At 43.4% G+C, this 23,638-nt stretch overlaps 1 protein-coding gene and 1 non-coding gene across 15 annotated transcripts in view; one reads left to right on the top strand and one right to left on the bottom strand.

Annotated features, from left to right (window-relative positions):
- The window catches only part of Gm4633, a 43,316-nt gene extending 22,981 nt beyond the window's left edge, over positions 1-20,335 (bottom strand). Inside the window, exons 1-3 of one of the 2 annotated variants that reach the window (XR_384886.3) lie at positions 20,248-20,335; positions 15,533-15,598; positions 13,524-13,732 (exon numbers count right to left, since the gene is read on the bottom strand). This is a non-coding gene — a transcript (predicted gene 4633). Of the gene's footprint in view, positions 1-13,523; positions 13,733-15,532; positions 15,599-20,247 lie in introns of those variants that run through there. The other variant, XR_876096.3, reaches the window with a different exon arrangement.
- The window catches only part of Cd47 (CD47 antigen (Rh-related antigen, integrin-associated signal transducer)), a 61,176-nt gene continuing 54,154 nt past the window's right edge, over positions 16,617-23,638 (top strand). For 8 of the 13 annotated variants that reach the window (XR_003951763.1, XR_003951762.1, XR_384529.4 and 5 more), the window contains exon 1: positions 16,617-21,121. Coding sequence is in view for 10 of the 13 variants with exons in the window: in XM_006521809.4 (XP_006521872.1) it covers positions 21,076-21,121 (46 nt within the window). In the remaining 3 variants the exon portion in view is untranslated. The remainder of the gene's footprint in view (positions 21,122-23,638) is intronic. The other 5 variants (NM_001368416.1, NM_001368417.1, NM_001368418.1 and 2 more) reach the window with 2 other exon arrangements.

A 23,638-nucleotide genomic window follows, 5' to 3' on the forward strand; every position in this document is an offset into this window, starting at 1 on the left:
TCCACTGTTTACTCCAGTTGCTTCCCATAGTTCTCAGCTTGAGATAAGGGCTGCCTCAGTTTGAGAAACATGGGCTCATAATAGATTTTGTTCTCCTTGAGTTTTTCTTTATGAGCCAGACAAACGCAGTAGCTTTCCGGAAATGTGTGTGTGAATGTGTGTGTAAGAGAGAGAGAGAGAGAGAGAGAGAGAGAGAGAGAGAGAGAGAGAGAGAGAGAGCGCATGTGTGGGTGTGAGTGCTGTATGCACATGAATGTCTTTACTGTGTTACAGAACGACATCTGATTACAAAGTCGGAAGGCAGGTGTTCTCCATATTCTAACCACTAATATTTGTTATTCTGTGAATAAAATTAAACGCTGTTGTGAGAAGATGGAATCTAATATCCAAACCCAAATATGCTAATTTGTAGACATTTTAAATTTTCTCTTACGTTAAAAGGAGCTATGCTTTTCTTAAGCCAGAGGCCGTTCCCTTACTTAATTGCAGGCCTGAAGGAAGTCTGTTTTCTTCCACATAAACCTCACTAAAGAACTATTAGAAAGAGAGAGACAGGAGACAGAAGATACAGACAGGACGAAGACAAACAAGGACGAGAATTAGAATTAAAATTTAACTAAGAAGTAGATTTCGTGTAAAGGACTTATTTTATTTAAAATTTAATTATGTGAAGAATTAAGTGTTTTATATTCTAATTTGTTCTTGATAGTTATTTAATGTTATTATTTATTAAATTCTGAAATAGAAATTAGTTTTTTAAATTAAGTATTGACTCCCAATAAATCAAATCTAAATAATTAAGCATAATATTAATGGTGAGAGCGTTCTGAGGGAGGAGGGAACCCAGTGTGCAAGCCACTTTTGGGGAAAAAAGTTGCACATGTAGACGTGATGACTTTCTGAGCTGGCAGTGATGGAAGAGACACCCTGCTGCCCTTCAGGAGCCCACAGAGAACTGAAAAGCAGCAAGGCCAGCTGACGGTGCTGTATGATACAGGCAAGAGGTAGCTGTGAGCAGGGCATGAATCAGGAAGCTGAGAAGAGTCTTCACAGACAGGATATCCCTGGAAGGGTTTTGAAAAAAATCCTAGGTAGTACTGTGATGTGGACTTTGGTGCAGGAGGATTCTGGACTGAAGCAGTTCCTGTCTGCAGAGGTATAATGCAGCAGTGTGTGTGTGTGTGTGTGTGTGTGTGTTTCTGTATGTAAGTGATTGTGTATATCTATGTGTAGGTATATGTGTGTATTATGTGTGTCTATCTGTATGTGGTGTGCATATTTGTGTGTGGTGTGTATCTATATCTCTCTGTGTGGTGTGTGTATTTGTGTGTTTGTGAGTGTGTATGTTTATATGTGTTCCTGTGTGTTTATGTGTGTGTGTGTCTGTAGGTATTTTTGTGTGGTCTATGTATATGTGTGTGTATGTGTGTGTGGTGTATGTATCTATATGTGTGTGTATGTGGTATATATATCTGTATGCTCTGTAGGTGTGTGTGCTGTGTATGGTGTATGTGTGTGTGCATGTGTGTATGTGTGTTTGTGTATGTATGTGTTTCTGTGTGTCTATGTTTGTTCATATGTATGTATTTGTGTATGATATATGTGTATGTCTCTTTTGTGTGTGTAACTGTGTGTTTGTGTGTGGTGTTTGTGTATCTTTATGTATGTATATGTGTGTGTCTTTATATATGGAATGTGTGTAAATATTTATATGTGTGTATGGGTGTGTATGGTGTATGTGCATGCGTGTGTATGTGGTTATGTATGTGTGGTGTGTGTGTGTGTGTGTGTGTGTGTGTGTGTGTGTGTGAGAGAGAGAGAGAGAGAGAGAGAGAGAGAGAGAGAGTTGTCTATATGTAAAAGAAAGAAAGGGACTAAACCTAGGAAGCAGGAAACTCATGCCATCTGTCTGCTAGTCTTTGACACCCAGGAGATCATGAAGCACAACGCACCTTCCCTAGTCTACTACTTTTCTTTGATATCCTTGAACTTTGTCCCTGAGCTTGATGCTTCGCATCACTCCACCAGGGCACAAAGCAGAAATTACAAGTGTTCTCCCATCCTCCCTCACCACCCACACGCAGACAATCACACTCTTAGAAAAATGTAATGCCAAAGAGCATCTCCTCTTTCTTCTCCGGTGATTTCCTCAGTTCGGGCTCACGTGGTTTCTTGGCAAAATAATTGTACAAGCATCTTCTCTGGACATCCTACATACAGAGAGCCACATCCTGTGGATCAGAGGTCTAACACAGCACAGCTCTGGTTACACAATGAAGGCTGAACAAGTTGGGCAAACTTCTGTTCTGACTACATCTCTCCAGACCTCATCTCTTACCACATAGCCCTGGATACTTATCTAATTATACTAAGTTACAGATCATCTCCAAAGAAGCCTCTTCAGAGACTCTACACCTTGGCTCCTGAATTTTTTCCTCTGGACATTATGGTCTGTCTGCATTCCAACACCATCAGCATGACCAAGGGGTTTGATGAAAAAGTAGACCCTCAGACGTCAAACCAGAACCCCCATGTCAGTATCCACATTTTAGCTAGGTCACTGGACAATTCTTGTGTGTGTGAAATATTTAAAATCTAAATAATTGATTTAGTAATTAATTAAAATTAATGTAACCTGTCCTTACTATCTTGAAATCTTATAGGTAACACTGGTCACACTCTAAACTTCCATATAGTGATTTAACTACGTCAAGCAAATGGGCAAAAGTATAGACTGAGAAGATGACTCAGTTAGGAATGGCATCAGTGCACAAGCTTGTGGGACTGAATTTGGTCCCCAGTATCCATGCAAAAAGCCAGGTGTGTAGTTCCAGTGCTGGGAAGGCAGAGACAAAAGGATACCTAGGTTTGCTGGCCAATCAGTTCTGCTGAACTCATGATCTTCACGTTCAATGAAAGACCCAGTTTCAAAGAGTAAAGTGAAATGCCTGAAGAACAACCTATATCTACCTTTGGCCTCTATGTGCACACGTGCACATGCATGCACACTAACACACACACACACAAACACACACACAAACACACACACACACACACGATATAACAAGACAAAGTTAAGATCAAAATGTTTCCTTAGAAGCACTGAGGATTGTTGTTTACAAATGGAGACTGACTCAGATGTACTGTGTTGGGGAAATAGATTCTAAGAACCAACCTGTTACACAGTTCTATGAATTTCCAAGATGGTGAACAATCCCTTGCAAGGTTCCAAAGACAGAAGGACCGGAATATTCTTTTTATTCACGAAGAAATTGTTTTCCTAGAAAATGCAGTATGTGATGCATGCTCTGTATTCACACATGACATGGGTTAGGTGTTAGGCTGTGAAAATTATAACCAGATATTCACCTACATGAATGTCTTGGGCATATTTACATATCATGCTGGGATGTGGAACATATACCAATCACAAGAACATATATCATCTCTGGCCTTTGCTGACTGGATGATAGACATGTACTCCTGTTAAATGACAAGAGAAAGGTCCCCTAGAATGTCCAAACTGTCTGAAAGATGCCATTCCTGCTGAGAACTGCTGCCCTGACTGATACCCTGCCGCTTCTTCATAGCATCAGCTGTGTTTGTCCTGGTGCTCCCTGGCTCTTCCCCTCCCTCTTGCTCTCAGTGCCCCTCTGCACCCAGCATACTGGTCGAGCTCATTAGGAAGTACAGGCACCTGCAGAGCAGAAAGTCTCCTGATCATCTCATCATCCTCCAGCTATCACCTAATGTGATTTCAATAGATGCTCAATACAATTGTCAACGAAATGCTAAAACGCAAGCAAAGCAAACAAAACACCAGAAATAAGAACAACCCTGACAATAGATGGTAGATATTGTCATCCATCCAAATGGGAGCCTCTCTAATAGATCTATTCTATATGAAGACACTATGATAAAAAGGGACATTTGATGATCTTTTTTCCCCCCATTCAGATCACCTTACATTATTTCTCTACAGTCATTAATCTTTGATTCAATGAATTCAGTACCAATTGTGTGCCAGGCACTAAGCTATACTTTCTCTGACAGATTCACAATGCATCATGAGCACCAGCTAAGTACAAAATGTGGTATATTTAAATGTGACATTATGCCTTCCTGGTGGTACCATTGGTGGGGGTGGGGGTAGGGGTGCTAGGGATGGTGATTAATTCTGACTAGGGCATGGGGGAGGGGCTGTGCAAAGAATGGGATCCTTACCTTCCATATATAATGACACTAGGGTGCCTTGAGTATCTCATAAAAGGGTACTGGGAAGAATTACGTGATTTTCCCACTTGACTTTCCAGTGCCTCTCAAAAGGTAATGGAAGGCAAGTATCAAACAAAGGTTTACTGTTTTGGTCTAATCTACTGTCCCTTTTTTGAGCTACTCCAAGCACTTCTGCAAACCTGAGATCAACTCTTAAAATTGGCTTTGCCTAACGGAATGATGCAATCTTAGCTCTTCTCTCAAATAGACATGTTAAAATTATTTTTTTTCTCCTTCTCTCTTTTTACCATTAATGTATTGAGCTCGGTACTTGAGGCCCCGAGGTAGTAAGTTCACGGCCGAAATATAGTTCTTAGTTCAAATAGTCAATAAAGTAGACTTTGAATATATTTATGCTTTCAGGGAGAGCGGTGAGGAAGACAGTAAAAAGAAATCAAAACTGAAAAAAAAACTGAACGTATCTAATATTTAAGAGCTTCCATGTACAGACTCGCCTAATTCCTTGTCTCAGACTGCTCTTGGGTAAAGCACGCAACAAAAGGTTGTCAGAAGAGTCAAACGATTTCTATTTCTATTTACTCTGAGCTTCTGAATTTTCCTTAGATTGATTAGATTTTAAGAAAGTAAAATACATTAAGGACACCGGTTGAGAAGGTTTGCTCTTCCCCTCCTGCAGTGAATACTGTCTTTCAGGCCTGGAGGACTCAAGGTCAGGGAATGCTGTAACCTTCCGAACTTAGCACAAAGGTGGCTTTTTTTCCACCCGGCTTTCTCTTCACTGGTTTTATGAGCCGGTGCCAGCTGAGTCTAGATGGTAGAGTTTTACACTTGAATGAAACACACCCTGCCCTCGGTTCTGGGAGCTCCACTCTGCTGCCTCCATCTGCTACCTCTGATAAATGCTCATATTTTAAATATGTTACAATCAGCATACGCCCAGTGCGGTTTTGCCTGCTCTTTGCTGTAAACAGCTCCACAGAGGGGGGAAGGGTGCCCTATGCCACAGACAAACGCCACTAGCTCAGCTGCTACCTGGGTGCAAAGCATCAAGGCAGAGGGAAGCCAGCTCTCAGTGAGAAGTGCTAGAAGGAAGAGGAAGAAAATTACGGTTGTCTGGAGGACCCTCCAGCAAAATGGCTATCAGAAGCCACGCATCGTTTGGGACATTTCCGAAGAGGGTGAACACATCTGAAGTTTCCTCATCTTGACCACATGGTGGATGGAAGGGAAATTTACATTGCTTCCCCTTTCTCAAGTAATCATAATCAACCGACTGCTTTTGCGGAAGACAGAGAAACACAGTGTGCCAGGTCTCTCTAAAGAGGAGGATCACAGAAGACGCTGCTGGGAACTGGGGTGTTACCATCACACAGTCATGTGATCAGAGACTATTGGAGCCAGGCAGAGTCAGGGAACATCCTGTCCAATTCCGTTATCCTAGAGGCATCTTAAATTCTTATGACTCAAGCTGACTCCTGGTGGCCTTTCTCCCACTTATCTCTCTTCCTTGTTTCCCTCGAGCCAGCAGAGCTGACTCTGCCTCTACTCATAACCAAATACCACAGAGCTACATTTCCTCCTGAATTTCTCTACTACCCCACATTTGGTCTGACAGCAAATGCTCTTGGTTCTCCTTTCGACACATAGAACTTGGTTCCCGGTTATTATCTGGTCTTCTTCGGCTCAAGCTTTATTTTATTTTATTTTTTGAAAAAAATCATATACAACTATACACTCACAGGATATATACAGGATGTATATGTGTAAGTATAAACATATACATACAATATACATGTGATATATATATCCTATGAAGCCCAGTTAGTGTTTCCTATATATACACAGGTTTAGGGCTAACCTTAGGCTTGGGCAACTTATCAGAGGAGGGTTCACTTATAAGGAGAACTGATTTTCCCCTCCCTCCTCAGCCTTTGACTGCCTGTATTTCTTCCTGTAGTGTATGGGCACAGGGGTCTTTGTGCTCAAACACATACTCTCGGGAACCTGGAAGGTTAAATACAAGGGGTAGCTTCCAGGGTGGGAATGTAAACTCTGTTTTCTGCCTGGAAGGCTGGAGCTAGTGTGCTTTCTAGCCTGGTGACCCTTGAGTGATCTGTGTGGCTGGACACTCTCCAGCCCCAGATTCTCTTCCAGACCCTTCTTTTGGATTTGTTTTTCTCATTTGATCTATAGAAGCCATCTTTCTGGTGAGTGTCACAGGTACGTTAACAGGGAGTTTTCAAGGCAGACATGACTTATCTGCATTTAGCTTACTTTGTTCCTCAAGGAGATTTATGCATGCTTTGTTGTGCACACAGGATTGAGTTAATTATCACAAGATTAGTTTCTACCAGATTGTGCTGTGCTTAAATATGTCTAAAATAAATCACCGGGGTCAGACTCCTGAAGTCTGAACCAACACTAGTTACTGAATTGTGTTATACTGAACTTGCCTCCTGCAGTTCATCACTCTGCTGCCCAGGAAGGTTTCAGAAGAAACATGCACATGCACGTGCACACACACACACACACACACACACACACACACACACACACACACACACACAATGGAGGAGTGGAAACTAATGAACTTCCCCCAAATCCATGTTAGTATGTCAACTGATGTAGTATTATTCAAGTGTTCTGTGGCAGCCATATTGTTGAGAGTTCGTAGATGCAACATTCCTGCCATGTCCAGAAGACACTACCCCACAGCCTTTGTCCTGGTCCTTTGGCTTCTACAATTTTTCTACCATTTCTTTCTTATTTTCCCTGAGTAGGTATGTCAGTTGGGGTTGGGCACCCCCTTGGATATTTTACCAGTTGTAGATCTCAGTAATAGTCCTCATCTGATGCCAAAAGAAGATTTTTGATGAAGGGCAAGAATTGAACTAATGTATATCTACAAGGGTAAATATTTAGAAGGCAGTTGTAGAGTATATTAATTTAACAAAATGGTAGTTATAATTTTTCTCTAGGGTCTATGACCTCTTCAGCATCAAGTTCTTGGCTTACAGTACAGAGCATGGGTTTCCTCTTACTGAGTTAGCCCTAAGTCCAATGAGAGAGTAGTTGATTATTTCCAAGATGTAATAGCCACTATTGCACTGTTGGTGATGTGATACTGGGCTTATAACTATTGTGGTTCATAAGAATTACAGTGGTGTTGGACTGTTGATAACTTTTTTTCCTTTGACAGCTGTCATAACAGCTTCCAACATTACGAGAGCTAGCTTTTAGGGAAGAGACTTCCAGGTCAGTACTAGTTTAAATTTTCCAAGTCTATGACTGTGATGTTTTCAGCAATGAGATCTTACCATCATGTTTTGGGAGACAGCCAAAAGCAATGGCAATAGCCTTCATTTTTTTGTGGTTATCTTGGCCCCCTGACCAATAACTTGAAGGAAAATATCCCTTTTCTGGCACTGGGGTGTCTGTTAAATAATCTATGACTTCTGTAGAGGGGCACATTATCTCTTTGTGTAGGTAACTCCAATCAGTCTATATACATATGTAGCATATGTATTTACATATATGTGTATTTTAAGTAAACTTCTAAAATAATACTTGCATTTAAACAACTTTCTAACATCTTTCCCTTGTATCACTGCAATGGTACAAAGGTCAGTTTGTGCAAAATAAAATAGCTACTATTTTAGTGACTTACATTTTAGTGGTCCATGGCCAAATTAATTAGCTGACTTCATTGAGTATCACAATAGAAGATTCAGTACACTCAAGAAACCTCCTAATTGAAAATATTTACCATCTTGGCTCTTAATTGAGTTTTCCAACATGTGTGTAGTGGCTATTCCTAGTTGTCAAGTTGACTATATCTGGGATGAACTACAATCCAGAATTGGAAGGGCTCACCTGCAATTCCGAACTTGAGGCTGGGAGATACAAGTTTTTGACCTGGATCTTGGCATGAAGATTTTAAGGTCTATGAATCCCAGGAGACTAAGGCAAGGAGATCTCTGAGTTCAAGGTCATCTGGGACAAAGCAAGTCCCAGATCCAGGCATGGTGGCATACACACCTTTAATCTGGGCCACACCTTCTGCTGGAGACCTACATAAGGACATTGGAAGAAGGAAGATTCTCTCTTCTTTGCCTGCTTGCCTAGTGGAACTGAGCAACTGCTAGATCCTTGGACTACCATTCACAGCTGCTACTGACCATTGTTGGGGAGTTGGATTACAGACTGTAAGTCATCAACAAATTCCCTTACTATACAGAAACTAACCATAAGTTCTGTGACTCTAGAGAACCCTGACTAATACGGAAGTTGATGTCAGGTGTGGGGTATTGCTGTGATAGTCCTGACCATGCTTTTGTTTGGAAGAATGTGGATTTTGGGACTTTGGATTTGGAAAGTGGTGTAATGCTTTAAATGGGGCTTAATGGGATAACCTAGTAGGACTATGAAAGATTTTGTTACTGAGAGTAATTTGAATTGTGTGGTCCTGGCCCAAGAGGTTTCAGTAGAGAATTTCAATATGTGGCCTGGAGACTGTTTTTTTGTGATACTTTGGAAAAGAATGTTGCTACTTTTTGCCCTTGTCTGAATAGTCTATGCCAGGCCAAGGTGAAGAGACAAAGATCAATTGCATTGGCAAAGGAAGTCTTAGAAATGCCCATCATAGACTTTGTTCTCTAGTTAAGTCTTATGAAGAACATTTTAAACAAGCATGGCAAGCTAAGAAAGGAAAAATATAAAATATATGGTCTGAGTATTAAATGGGTACCAGGAAGTGAAATGGAGCCTAATCATGTGTTCTAGGAGATAAAAGATTAAGGGAGTAGGACTTTGGGGCAAGATCCTACCCAGCTAAATTTAGATCCAGTCATGGTGATACACACCTTTAATCCCACGAGACAGACATGGAGATCTCTGAGTCCAAAGTGAGTCTATAGAGCAAGATCCAGGTCAGCCAAGCTTAGACAGTGAAGGAGTTGGAAAAAAAGGAAGCTAGTGATAATGTAATAGAAAAGGGGGGCCATGTTCCAGTTCCTGCAAGCAGCAGAACTTGGCAGTTTCAGCCATGTGTCTCTGGCTTTATATTCAAGAGGAAAAGAAGACTATTGGGACAATTGATGCTGGTTAGCTGGAGCTAAGAAATTAGTGCTGATTAAGAAGAGACCAGCATCACTGAGGTGACATCTTCTAGGAAGTGTTTTCTGAGAGCACAAAGAAGCTGTGTTCTAGAGATGGCCAAGGTTGTACCTCATGCTGCAGCTTACTTAGTAATGTGTAAGAATCACTCAGGTGGTACTGGTTTTGAAGGCATAGGCATCATGAATAACAGGTGAGGCTTGGCACTGTGAGAGGTCATTGTTGAAGGTGTAGCCCCAGTTGCAGTTGATGGCCCAGAATTGAAGGAGCCATGCAAAGGAGTTGAGGCTTGGCACCATGAAGAAAGCCTATGAGAGGCTGTTGGTGAAATCTAGTTGCAGTGGAAGACCCCAGTGTATCAAAGATGTCAGTACCATGGGCACCATGGGTACCATGATCACCAAGAATAGCAGTGGCAGTGGAGTGGATCGACCTGAGGTTAGAGTACTACAGAGGGCAAGGCTGGAGAATTGAAGCCAGACCTTTGGAGGAGCCAAGAAGAGCATGTGTGGATCCTAGACACTGAAACATGAAACTATAACATTGAAGTTGCTTTGGAGACCCCAAGGTGTTTGAGATGCCAGAGTTGTGGGCTATCTGCTAAGGGAAGCTCCTAACAGGGAGTGGAACAAGCCCAGGAGAAAGAAGTTTTTTGTGATCAATAAAGATGAAAAAGGAGTTGGAGATCTGAAGACCACTTTGACATCAGACATGGAAATGCAGAGTTTGGAGTTTGCCCAGCTGGTTCCCTGTCTTGCTTTGGGAATTACAGTTAAGTGATTGGATGAATCTCAGAAGAGACTTTTAACTTTGGACTTCTAATATGGTTGAAACTGCCATAGACTATGGGGACTCTGGAAGTTGGACTCAATGTATTTCGTGTTATGCTATGTTTAGGTGTAGCCTCCATAGCCTCATATATTTGAACAAGCCCATGTGGGCCAGAGCATGGAATGCAATGGTTTGTATATGCTTGGGCCAGGGAGTGGCACTATTAGGAGGTGTGACCTTGGTGGAGTAGGTGTGTTACTGTGGGTGTAGGCTTAAAACCCTCATCCTAGCTGCCTGGAAGTGAGTCTTCCACTAGCAGCCTTCAGATGAAGATGTTGAACTCTTAGCTCATCCTGTACCATGCCTGCCTGGATGCTGCCATGTTCCTGCTTTGATGATACTGTACTAAACCTCTGAAGCTGTAAGCCAGCCCCAATTAAATGTTGTCTTTTATAAGACATGACTTGGTCATGGTGTCTGTTCACATCAGTAAAACTCTAAGACAATGTGTAATAGGTTTTTTTTTTAAATGTGTTCCATGCAGTCCAGGATAGCTTCAAACTAGTTATGTATCTAAGGTTGCCCCTGATCCCCTTTCGTGTACCTCTTAAGCACTAGGATTACAGATATGAGCCACTATTCCAGGATTTTAACTGAATTGTCAGTTGGGAGATACCAGTGTTGGACTTAAAACCTCTCATCATGCTAAAAGTTAAAATCTAAAGTCTAGGAAGGTCCTGCATGAACTGGCGCTTCCATTATCCCTCTGACTTATGCTTCTTCCTCTCTCTCTCTCTCTGATCTAGTGATGGTCTGTCATGCTGACCACTGTTTTCCCAAATCTAACTTTCTTCAAATAACCCAGACATGTCCCTGAGGCAGAACATTGCATTTTCTGCCTCTTTGACATAAATGGACCTCTGGCAGCACCACAAAGGTACATCCTTTCTGTCCCTGGCACACCCATAGGACTTGGGCATGACATTTGAGCAAGTCCTGGGAGGTAACGATGCCACATTCCAGGTGGTGTTGATCCCTACCCCAGCAATGTTCTGTAAATGGTCTCGCTCCGAATGCTAGGAACTGGAGACACAAATAGCCTACAGATTTGTGAAGGTGTTTTGATGTCGACCTTCACTCTTGCTTTCTTCATTCTACGACTTACCTTGTAGCCAGTGTCTCATGCCATGTCCTGAGTCTCAGGATTTCTACAGTGTTTTAGAACTTATTCTATACTCTTCTCTCTGCCATTATTAAAACATGACTCCCTGGTTTCTATTACCTAAAGACTCTAGCACATGCTCGTCTAAGCTGATAAACTCGTTAGAGCCCAAATATTAATGAATAATAATGTCTCTACCGCCTGGAAAATAATTTGCATTTAAACAACTTTTAGTGCCTGGATGCAAAGGGGTAAGCGATGGGGGAATTTCTTAGCAGGCTCTAGGCCTGGGCCAGCTAGGGCAGCTACAGAGAGGCCCCTGAAGAAAAAGCAAATCATAGCCTATACATCACTGTCTACTGTGTCTCTGCCAGGTGAGTCTAGCCATGTATATTCTTCAGAGCATGCTTGCCACAGCTAAGCAGGGTGCCAATTAGAGGTGCTGGCAACATCTTACCTTGCATAGAAACAAGCCTGTAGTTTATGATAGATGTACACATTTACATATAATAGTATCAATTCCTCTAGTTAGTGTTTTCATAGATTTTCATCTAGCTTTCAGTCCTGCTGGCACAAACCATTTCTTGGGAGAGGAAAAAAACTGTATACATATAGGCTCAGTAAGAGAAAGAGAGAGACAGAAAGAGACAGAGACAGAGACTAGTAGGATAGTAGGTCAGATAAACATATTCCAGTATTCTCAAAAAAGAACAAATGAACAAATGAAGGAATTATCCCCTTGCAAGCATCACCTTATAACATCTCTTTACTGAACCAATGCTCACACTTGACCTGTCTAGAATGCTCCCAAACTTTCCCCCAACAGAGCAGGTTAAGCCAAGCATTTTGCCTGGTTTCTCAGAACAATCTCCAGGTGGTCTGGCCCCCATGATTGTTGAGAATGAACAAGTTTTCTTTTCCAATTATAGCAGAGGATAACTTCTTTCTGCTCTCACCCACACAATGCCACACAGCTTCGGAGTTTGCCACCGGGTAGAATGGATATTGATCTGCCATCCCTCCAGGGGACCCTGGGTCTTGTTTATTTCATTTCTGGGCTAAGGTGTTGCTTATAGAAGCTTCCCGAGTTTTATGAAAATGTCATCATCTAAGTGGAAACTCAAGAGACATTAGTGAAGATTTCAGTTACTGTTTGTTGATGGAAACACACACACACACACACACACACACACACACACACACACACACCACTCAAAGCACTTCATAACTACAGAGAACCTGCTTCCAAAAACTGAGTCTAATCTGATTATGGAGAAAGCACAAGGATTCTTCATGCTACTTGGAAGCACAGATTGTTTTCTGTCAGAACAGATGTGGAATCTATTCCTTCAGCATTAGATGCTAGAGACCCCACTCTTCATAGAGGGGCCTCTCTTGTGGTTGAAAGCCCAAGAGACACTTGCAGATGGTGCAAAATGCTCCGAAGAAAAGGAGAACTGAGGTTATATGCCCTACTATAGGACTCTCCCACTGAAACAAAGGGCAAAGAGAAGATGGGGACATTTGAATACTCCATATCCTTCCGAAGGCAAACCACCTGCCTTCTTAGGTTCTACTCCAGGCCAAAGGTGGTCCAATCCTTTGGAAGACACACCAAAAACAAAACTACTGGGAACACCCAGAGGTCTGACTTAGAAGGTTGGGTGCAGGGCACAAGAATGTCATTTTATAGAAACTTCTTGGGGGCTGTGGCTGCCACTTATCCAGGTGCCACCCTGGGAAACCATGCTTTCAGGTCACACTCTGACCACAGTGGTATAGGAAGATGTAGTGGGCGCAGAGGGGAACTATTCTGCATCTACACCTGCAGGTGTGATTGGTGGGGTTGGGGGTGGGGTATCAGCCATGTTGCCATTCAAGGCAGATAAGAAAGATTAAAGAGACATGGAGCCGTCAGGTTTTCTCCTAATTCCAGATAGGCAGGATTCTCAGCTGGAAGCGTGGTTTAGTTCATCCAGGTTACTTTCACAGTGATGGCCTGATGATGTGTACCTTGGTCACGGTGTCCCTTCACAGGGATAAAAAACATACCTAAGAACATCCATGCTGCTTGTCCTGGAGAACTTGACCCTCAGCAGTCTTTAAAGTCAGGTTCTTTCTGTGTCTCAGCCTTAGAGGAGGAGCTTTAGTGAACTAAAAAGTCGCCTTGGGTTGGGACAGAGAGAGAGGAACTTTGACCACACAGAGTGGTTTGAAACCATTTAAAGATGTTCGCATGTAAAAGGAAAGAAGCTGGGAGTTTTATTTAGCTGGGGATATCTCTGAAGAACAGGACTGTGGTTGAACACTGCATGAGACATCTGTCAGGAAAGATGACATGTTTATTTATATTCTTGTGCTTTCCCCGCAGGCAGGTCAGCTGGGGCTCCGTCTTCTGTTTCATCCTCACTCCAGGACCCCACCCCAGGGAGCAGCAATATACATGGTCTTACAAGATTGCCATGGAGGGGAGAGAGAGAGAGAGAGAGAGAGAGAGAGAGAGAGAGAGAGAGAGAGAGAGAGAGAGAGAGAGAGAGAGGAGAGATTACATGCTAGGATCTGAAGCTTTTGTCCTGAAATAACTCATTTCAGTAGCTATGATTAGTTAGGAGGCAAATTCATTTCCACCTAGAACCTTAGAATATGGTTTCAATTGTGGAACAGGTCCATTGCAGTTGTATATGGTTAAGGGTTTTGACTTAGACTGGTCCTAACACCAGTGACTGGTACCTTGATGTGAGGAAGAGAAGACATGGGGACAGAGGGCATGTGCAGACAGGGGCAGAGACTAGAGGGCTGCAGCTCAAGTCAGAAAAGGCTAAGTCTGCCAGGACGTAGGAGGAGTTGGGAGGAAGCTAGGTGTGTGTGTGTGTGTGTGTGTGTGTGTGTGTGTGTGTGTGATCTCCAGATCTCAGAAGGATCAGGGCCCAGTCAACACTTTGACTCAGGTTACAGATCTTACAAATGGGTAAGTATCCTAGGTTACAGAGTGGGTGCCATCTAATCTCTTGAATACTTAAAAGGCAGGAAGGAAGCCTAGCAAGGAAAGGAATAGGAAGAAAGGGGAGATGAGAGCAATAGAAGACTCTAAGGAATCAGTGTGCCAATGTGAGTTCTAAGGTGTTTAGAGATGGAGGACCTCTAGGCTGTAGTCAACAAGGAAGCAGGGACCCTGGTCCTACACATGCTGTAGTCTGCCTGCTGCCTAGATGAAGCTTGAAATAGATTCTTCCCTGGAGTCTCTAGAAAGGACAGCAGCCCAGTCAATGCCTTGATTTCAGCCTCATGTGACTCAAGCAGTGAAACCAACTGAGCCCCTTGGATTCTGTTCCATGGAACTTTTAGATATCATGTAATTTTAAACACCTGTGTTTATTGCTCTTTGTTACAGCAGTAATGGAGAAGTAAATACTCTTGTATACACCAACTACATGGCTGTTGTCTACCCTCAAACTGTAGAGTTAGACATCAACAGCCTTCTAGATCCCAAATACTATCAAAGACCTGTATGCATACGATTATAAAATCTACCTAGAAGCTGACTCTGTCTCCAGTGATTTTGTACTTCTGCGACTATGGGCTCCCCACATGGATAGTACCAGTAGCAGGAAGAAGAAAGGCAGGAGCAAGAATCACTACCTTGCCATGACCGAGGAACAATTAAGCATCTGATAGTGTCTGCTGGGCAGAGGGACGCACAAAGAAGATCAGATCACCAGCTCTGTGTCCTAGGACTGTATGCTGAGGCAGCTTCTGCTCCCAATATTTCCCCTTAAACATAGGTGTTTATGCTTACAAGGTCTCCAGGGGATATTTTTGAAGACATTTTGAGAAGTGACTGCCATATGAATTGGTAGGTAGAGTGGGCATCAATCGGGGACCAAGATCCAACCAAATGGATGAGGTTTCTGTGTCTTTGGGACTGAGACACTTCAATTCTTAGATATTCTCAGATATCAGAACTCCATATCTGCTGGCCTTCAGACTTCAGTGACACCAGAAGTCCACCAAGTTCGCACATCTTCAGCCCTGTACTGAGAGTTATCTCTTTGACATCCCTAGTTCTGGGGAGCTGAGATTTGGGACCACCTTCTTGGTTCTCTAGCTCCCAAAAGGCCTATCATGGGACTTCCTATCATCTATAATCATTCAATACTATTCCTTTAATGAATTCCCCTATCTATCTGACAATCTATCTATCCATCATTCTATACAGCTATTTTTCCCACTACTTATTGATGCACCTACCTACATATACACATCCAGAGTAGGCTCTATGTATCCATGGGTCTGCATTCACATATTCAATCAACACTGTGTGGAAAACATTCAGAAAAAAAGATATTGTGATTTTATAAATAGGTACAGTTTTTTCCTTTCATTACTTTTTAAAAGAATACAGGATAACATTAATGTACATTGTATATCACATATATTATATATACACATTACATACAATATATATACATACAATAACCAAACTAGAGATGATCAAATAAGTTATATGCAAATATATTACTTGTCTTGAGAAACCTGTCTCTGACCAATCTACAATGCTGGATGTCTCAGCAGCCTCAATCTAGCACTGAAATCCTGGAGGATTTCTGGAGGGCTTCTGGTCTTTAGCAGGTTGGAAGTGCCAAAGAAGTGGGGTTCTGGTGCAGTGAAAGATAGCAGCAATAGCAGCAGTAGAAACAGAGTAGATGAATTAATGACCAAACAGCAAAACCAGGCAGACAAAGTATCACTGTTTTTTCCTGTGACCCATTTATAATTAGACTGTAGCCCAAAGGTGTTCCCCACTCTGCAGGAGAGTCTTCCCTCCCTGGCTAATTCTTCCTAGGAATGCCCTTACAGATCTTCCCAGGGGCAAGCCTTTTAGTTGATTCCAGATCCCGTTAAGATGAATCATTATAAATGGTGTGTTTTTATACAATCTATACATACTCTCCATTTTAGGCTATCATGTTTTTATCATGTGAACAATTCCAATAAATTCCTTGTTGGGATATTTTTATTCTGTTGGTACTGCTCTTTTAGAGAACCTTGACTAATATATGATTTCATATAAAGGACGTGAGGATCCAAACCTTGAGGATCCTGTAACCAATCTTTCATAAATACCAAGGGATAAGTATATGACAGTCTGTCAGCTCTCCCTCTCTGTACAACCTTGACGAATACAGAGATGCAAATGTACCTAGGACAAACTCCTCTTGAGCTAATGCGCTGAAGGAAGAGACACATATATAGAAATAAATATATATTGACAAGGTGAACAAAGAGTCAGGGGACAGGTAATTAGATTTGTGAGGTAACAGTGAGTTATGGGACAGACGACAAATGGGGTTAAGGAAGACCTCTTGAAGGTAATGTTTAGTGTCAGTTTTGAAGGATGGTGTGGAACGCATTGGATGAGGAGAGAAGAGAACACGGGAAGAACACACGAGTAGAGGGAGCAACATGAGGAGAACACAGAAGCTAGGAAGCAAAATCTTTCAGGTGTGGAATGACCCAGTGTTGCTGCTGCAAAGTGCCTGATCATAAAATAATAGTCAGCAGGATGACAATGCCAGTCTTCCTTTGGGGGAAAAAAAAATCAGATAGGTCTCGGAGAAAGCTCAGTCATGGAAGTGTTTGCAAACACGAGGACCCCAGTTCGATCTCCAGAGTCATTATTTGATGTCTAATCTTGATTGTCAACCTGACTATACCTGGAATCAGCCAAAACCCGAGCATCTGGACATGCCCCAAGGTCTTTTCTTAAATTCACTATTTGAGGTGTGAAGACCCACCATAAGTCTTGGCAACAAGTTCTCGTGGCAGCCCCCCCCCCCCCCCCGCACTGAACAACGTAGAAGGATGCTTTTGCTTTTTGCATGTTTGCCCTCATTCTCAATGGCAAGTTCATGGATCCTGCTGCTGAGGCATTCCTTCATCCATTTTGGCAGCTAGTTCTTCAGGACTCCAATACAGACAGAAGACCAGCATCTCTCTACGACCTCCCTGGGACCCCAACATCAGATTGAGACTGTTGCAATAGTCAGTATCCTGAACTAAACAACTACTAGAGTTTGGCCTTTCTATTGGGAGACTGTCATTGTTGGAATACCTGGCTCATGGCCTATAAGTCACCCTAATAAGTCACATATATAGTCTGTGTGAAGCAAGAAGGAAGTTAGATTCAGGGTGACTCAGTAGCTAGTGATGGTTGAAACTTACAGAGCCTGACACGAGGCAGTTTATTTTGGGCATATATAAGTACAGTAAAATCTGGGAAAAGGTTTCCTGATGTAACACAATACCATATGTACAGTGGATCATAATTACACTGAAATTCTTCTCAAAGCTCTGTCATTTCTTCCATGAAGATGGATTCTCCAGATGTGCTATGTGTGTTATTTTAAGGGCCTAGCAGATCTGTGAAGTATGGTTTTGGTCAGACAAATAGTGCAGAGGCCATCTAGACTACTAGCTTCCTCAGGCCCTGATTGTGGGAATTTGGGGGAACCGGGAATGGCCTAGCCCTACAGATAATGCAGCAGCAGTCACATAAGCTACTAGCTACCTCCACTCCCAGGCCTCTGGGTGTGGGAAGCAGTATAGATTCCTTTGAAGAGACAACCCTGAATATTTAACATTTGTGGTTGTTCTAGTGATTATCTGTAAGCACACTTTTTATGGTGTCTTGGAATCCTAACATTGAGGAAGAGGAGACAGGCAGATCCATGGAATTCACTGACTAGTCAGCCTAGCCTATATGGCAAATTCTGGGCCAGAAGTATTTTAAAATATGATCTTCATTTGAAAGCTAACCAGAATGTCTGGGAAGACATTTATTCTTTAAACTGTTTTTTTTTTTTTAAAAAGGTATAGACACTTTCAGAGAAATGATACACAAAGTAATTCTTTAGTCTCTACATATAAGCACAAACATGTGCCCTTGTACCAGTACATGCATGAACATGAAACACCCACATATATCATGGACATATAAGTAACCAGAAGCATCAAGAGTAAGTATATTGCTGTATCTATATAAGATTTTAGATATGGTCAGAAGCAGATGTAAGATTGGGAGGAAAAGGAAAGTTAGTATGAGGCTAACCATGAAAGAGGAACTAGTCATGAATTGAGAAGGAAGGCTATGGGGTAACTACGTGTCTTATCATAGATACCGACTTCTCTGAGCTTGTAACTCCATATTCCTCCACTCTAAGGTCAGAAGTGATTCAGGGGAAACCACACGTCTGATGAAAACTCAAGGAAAGGGCCCAGGTGAGAGCTCCAGAGAACACCAGAATAAGTAACTCCAGGCCCATGGTACCTCTTCTGTTTCCTTATCTGAACTGGGCACAACACCCTACCCACAGCTTGTGTGGAGACTCTTAATTAACATAGTTAATGTGTGCTACCTGTGTTCAAAATATCTAATGTGCACCTATCCCCTCCTCTCTCATGCCAAGCTCAAAGTCTGGATAAAAATGTTTGGATCAATTGGAAGAGAACTTCTAAGGACTTTAGGTTCTGGACTTGGAGTTTAAGGTTCTCTCAGAGAGAAGTTATCAACTCTGCAGAAATTGCTATAGAACTTTTCTGGGATAGACTCAACCTCACGCCCCATCTCAAATGCCCGAGAGAACAGTTACCACCCTCTTGACTTCTCATCCAACCAACTTATGCCCATTCCATTTTCTGCACAAGAAGACAATCATATGGCCCCCGTAGCTCCCAGCATAACACAGAGCATCACTGGATCTCCACCTCTGCAGGTTGGGCACAGTGTTTTCCAGTCAGTAGTCAGCTTTACAGGGTTAGCTGCATCCAGGAACAGCTGACAGCCTTTTTTAGCCGAGCAGCTGCTCTCTGATACACAATGTCCCTAACGCTCAAGGTCTGGTGAGCGGTCATTGTTTTGTATCCATATCAGCATTAACCGGTTCCTTTGATAGTCGGAGGGTATCTGGTCTGCCATTGAAAACCTTAACCATCAGAACTCTTAAGTCACATTAACACATCATCTAGATCAATGGGGGTGGGGGGGAAAGGGAACTTTTGGGGTTTAAAGAATTGATAATGTGGAGGAAATCTCTCTCTCTCTCTCTCTCTCTCTCTCTCTCTCTCTCTCTCTCTCTCTTTCTCTGACACACAGACACACACACAGTTGTATACTAAGGGATGTTTGTTGAGTGCTATTCTCTGAGCGTAACAGCAATCATGTTCCTCAGAACAGTGGTGACTACTTGTGACTCTCAAGATAGGATGTGCTGACTGTGGATCTTTCCTCCAGGAAGGAGAGTGACAGGAGGGTCATTGAACCCTTACTTGAGATTCTAGCTACTTCCTCTTGCACCTCTCAGACACCCCTAAGTAGGTGCTAGAGTATGCCGACTATAGAAGGGTATCAAAAGAACGGGGAATTCATGCTGCGGTGAAATTTTTAGGTGTGGTTGCTTTCAGATCTTCTGCGCTGCTGGGTGGGAAGTAACTTATAGCAAGCTCAAGAAACCTTTTGGTCCAAGACTGACTTCGGTGGAATCCTACTTTAGTTTGTTGTTGGTACCCTATCTGGGAGGGAGTGGTTATTTCCTTAGGAAAATAATCATGAAATAAGGACACTGTCACAGCATCATAGACAGTGGCAAGTTTTATCCTGAATTGGATTGCTGCTACACTGGCTATTGAGAAGGAAATGGGGTAGAAGACTTTAAGAAGTGCAATAAATAGTGTGATAGTCTTTTAGCTCAGCTCAGAGAATATCACCCAGAATGGGCACCCATTATTACAGAGATCAAGTCCTTTTAGTCAAAGGACCTTTGCCTCAGGGTGAAGAGAGTGGCTTAGAGCTACACTTTTAAACCTATTCAAGAACTGAACTCAAACAGGTCAGAGGTCTACACAAGGATGCAGACATAAGCCAGTTTCCCAATATTGCCGATAGCGTCAAGGATCTGTTTACTCACACGGGGCCTGTCTGCCACAATCCTTGTGTCTGTCACCCTTTCTCCTTCGTGGTTTTAAACTGCTCATTATGCATGGAACTTGATTGCCCAACCCTGCTTGGGGGATGAAAACATTAGCCAACAAAGAAAGAAAAACAGATAAGGAGGTCCACTTCTGGAACAAGTCAGACCGGGGAGAGATCAGGGCCAGGGGGAGCCAGAGGGAAGGAGTTCCTCGGGGGCCAGGACCTGGTCACAGCGCCCTCTCTCCGCCCAGCCCTGCGGCTCCAGGGCTGCGCGCCTTGGGAGGGAAGATGGTGAAAGCAGAAGCAGCGCCTACACCGGGAGAGCAGGGAGGAGGAGTTGGACTGAGGTTGGGCGGCTCCGAGGTCCAGGGCGAGCTTGGCCAGAGGGAGTAGAGAGCAGCGGGGCTGCGCAGGGACGCGTGCCGTGAGTTCCGGTGAGCGTGTGTGTCCCATGCTCCCGTCTTTCAGGCCGGCCCAGGACACGAAGCCGGAAGAGAGCTGGCTGGAGGGACGGGGGCCGTGAGCAGAGAGTGCAACCCGCGCAGCCCCGGGGACAGGCTGATTCTTGGCGCTCTCCGCCGGAGCCTGCCCAGGGCTGGGTGTGAGGCTGGCGTCACGTCAACGAGCAGAGGCGGCCAGGCGGGGCGGAGTGCGCGTGCGCGGGGCGGCGAGCACGCGCGCGCGCGCACCCCCGGGCAGCCTGGGCGGCCGCTCCTGCCTGTCACTGCTGCGGCGCTGCTGGTCGGTCGTTTCCCTTGAAGGCAGCAGCGGAGGCGGCGGCTGCTCCAGACACCTGCGGCGGCGACCCCCCGGCGGCGCGGAGATGTGGCCCTTGGCGGCGGCGCTGTTGCTGGGCTCCTGCTGCTGCGGTGAGTGGCTCGGGGATCCCGGCTCTCAGGCTGGTGCGCAGCACCCAGGCGCCCCCGCAGGAGTGTGGGCTGCACCCCCGCCGGCCAGGCGGCGCCCGGAGGAGAGCAGAGAGAAGAGGAGAGGGGTGGCGGGATGCGCGGGCCCTGCGCACCCGGAGCGCCACTGTGGGAGGGCCCGGCGGGGCATCGGCGCCCCTGCCTCCTCCCTCTGCTCTCCTTCCCTAGTCCCTTTCCCCCCCGGGGAGAGCGGGCTGAAGCTCCTCACTCTCCAGTGCGCACACGTAGGAAGAACTGGGAACAACCGCAACTGTGCAAAACCCCAACTGCAAAGAAAGCGAGGGGGCAGCTGCCGCCCCCCCCATCCCCTCCTCTTGCACCCCTCTCCTTTCTCAGAGCTTTCACGCAGCATTTGGGGTTGAAGGACTAGAGTGGGAGGCCCGGGCCTCTTGTGATGAAGTGCGCATTTTGGTGAAGTCGACCAGAAAGGCTTTTTGCCCTACCGCGTAAGCACTGGAGCAGAGAGAACACGGTGGACCCAAGTTTTATTTCCCACCCAGCTTTTATCGAAGCTTTTTTTTTCTTTCCCTCCCTCTGACCGCGTATTTTTGTGGTTGTTGTTTTGAATCCTCAAAACAAGCTTCCTGGAAACACTTCTCGTGACACCCCCGCTACCCCCCTCCCTTGCCAGCACTTTAATATATTCCTTATTGTAGATTAAAGTTTTTTTTTTCCCTCTTCCTTGGAGCAAACGTATTTTAAGATTTGCCCAGATATTGCCAGTGGTCTAAAGACAGTAATTGCCAGGGATGCACCTCCTCTTTTGTAAAGTATTTTGCTGTTTATGAACGCGTACCTCCTTTGTAAAAAGCCGAGGGAAGAATAGGAATTTTTGTGACCATATACCGCCCGGCAAGCTTCATATCTGCAGATTCCTCTGCGAACTTTTGGTAAGAATCGGAACAGACTTGCAGCAGGATAACAGCAAATGTTAAATTTGTCTTAGGATGGATGCTAAATTAATTGAACCTTAAACTGATGGTTAACCTCACAATGCCTTATAAAGGCCAGTGTTTGGGATCTATTTCCAAGATGCCCTTAATACCCTGCCCACCACTTCCCTCTCCCAATCATCCTGGGTGTTGTAGCTGATAATAATAAAGACCTGTGTTATCTAAATTGTTGGTATTGGATGTTTTCTGATTTTAGTCGTTTTTACTGTGCTTGTTACCATCGTTATCATTATAACACTGTTTTCAAATACCTGTTGTATAATCAGAGAGCTTTCATATTGAGCCAGATACAAATCTGTTATAAAATGCTACTGATTCAGACCATGGACAGTGAATCTTGTTTGTCTGAAGAGTGAAAAGTCTAAGCCATATATTATGTTTTTTTTTAAGCCTAATTCTCAAGTAGACTAAAAAGCAAAATTATTAGAATTGTAGTTTTGGTGATAGGAATTGTGGTAGGCCTTTGTTAGCGATAATTATGATCACATTCATTAATGCTCATTTTGTACAATGTTAGTACATTTGGTTCTATAAGGAGTTGCAAAATTCAGAACTTTCACTATTTTTATTGTGTTTGCTATTGACTAGGAAAGAAAAACAAACCCAAAATACAGGCATTATGGTTTGGGGTCGTTAGATGTTTGTAAATCAGCAATTGATAATGTTTGTCAAAGATAAGATGGACTTTTGTTTGTGTATCATATGTAGGTTCGAAAGAACACACATGAAAGCATGCTAACAGTCTCAGAACACAAGCAGTAGGGAACCTGGAGACTGGATTTAGCATCTAGCATGAGATGAAAGTCACGGATTTTTAAGGTTCATTTGTGCTGAAGTTCGATTCTGTTTTCAGTTTCATTTATAATGAAATGGGTAACCAGGGGCCATGTCCTTGTAATCTTCACAGTTTCACTGACCTCTGTGGTAAAGGGGGAGTGGGGTGGGGTTCCAACACCCTCTTCAGCCAATTACAGCGGAGTGCAGCCCCATGTAACCCTTTAGAAGATGTGGAATGAATGTCTGTATTCCTTCCCAGCATGTCCAGTTATACTTCCTTTAAAGGCATAGCAGTTTCCAGGGTAGTCACCAACTAGTAAATAAAACCTTAAATAAATAATATCAGTTGTATATGTGAACCATTAAAATTTTTTTTTGATGGTTGAGTTATTTTTCTTTGTTCAGAGTGACTTTTAAAAGTCAGGCATGCACGTGATTAAATTAAAAAATGTTTTTATTATCTAAATATAGCAGTAATTTAGCTGCTCGCATAAGAAGGTTTTCGTTTCTCCTGAAGAATAGATTGTTTTAAAGCACACGTTGCCAGTTTAAAGGAATGAACGCTTCTGTATGCGTCCTTGTTTGTGGGGCTGCATCAGCAGTCTGGAACTGCATGCTTTTGTACTGCATTAAATGTCTAAGGTGGCATACTTCTGCTGTCTTCTTGGTTTGGCAGATGGCTTATCTTCATCATGGAAGTGCTAATGAAAGTGTGGAAGGCCAAGTTCTA

The sequence above is a fragment of the Mus musculus genome, chromosome 16 (assembly GCF_000001635.26).
Source record: "Mus musculus strain C57BL/6J chromosome 16, GRCm38.p6 C57BL/6J".
In the NCBI taxonomy this organism is placed as follows: Eukaryota; Metazoa; Chordata; class Mammalia; order Rodentia; family Muridae; genus Mus; species Mus musculus.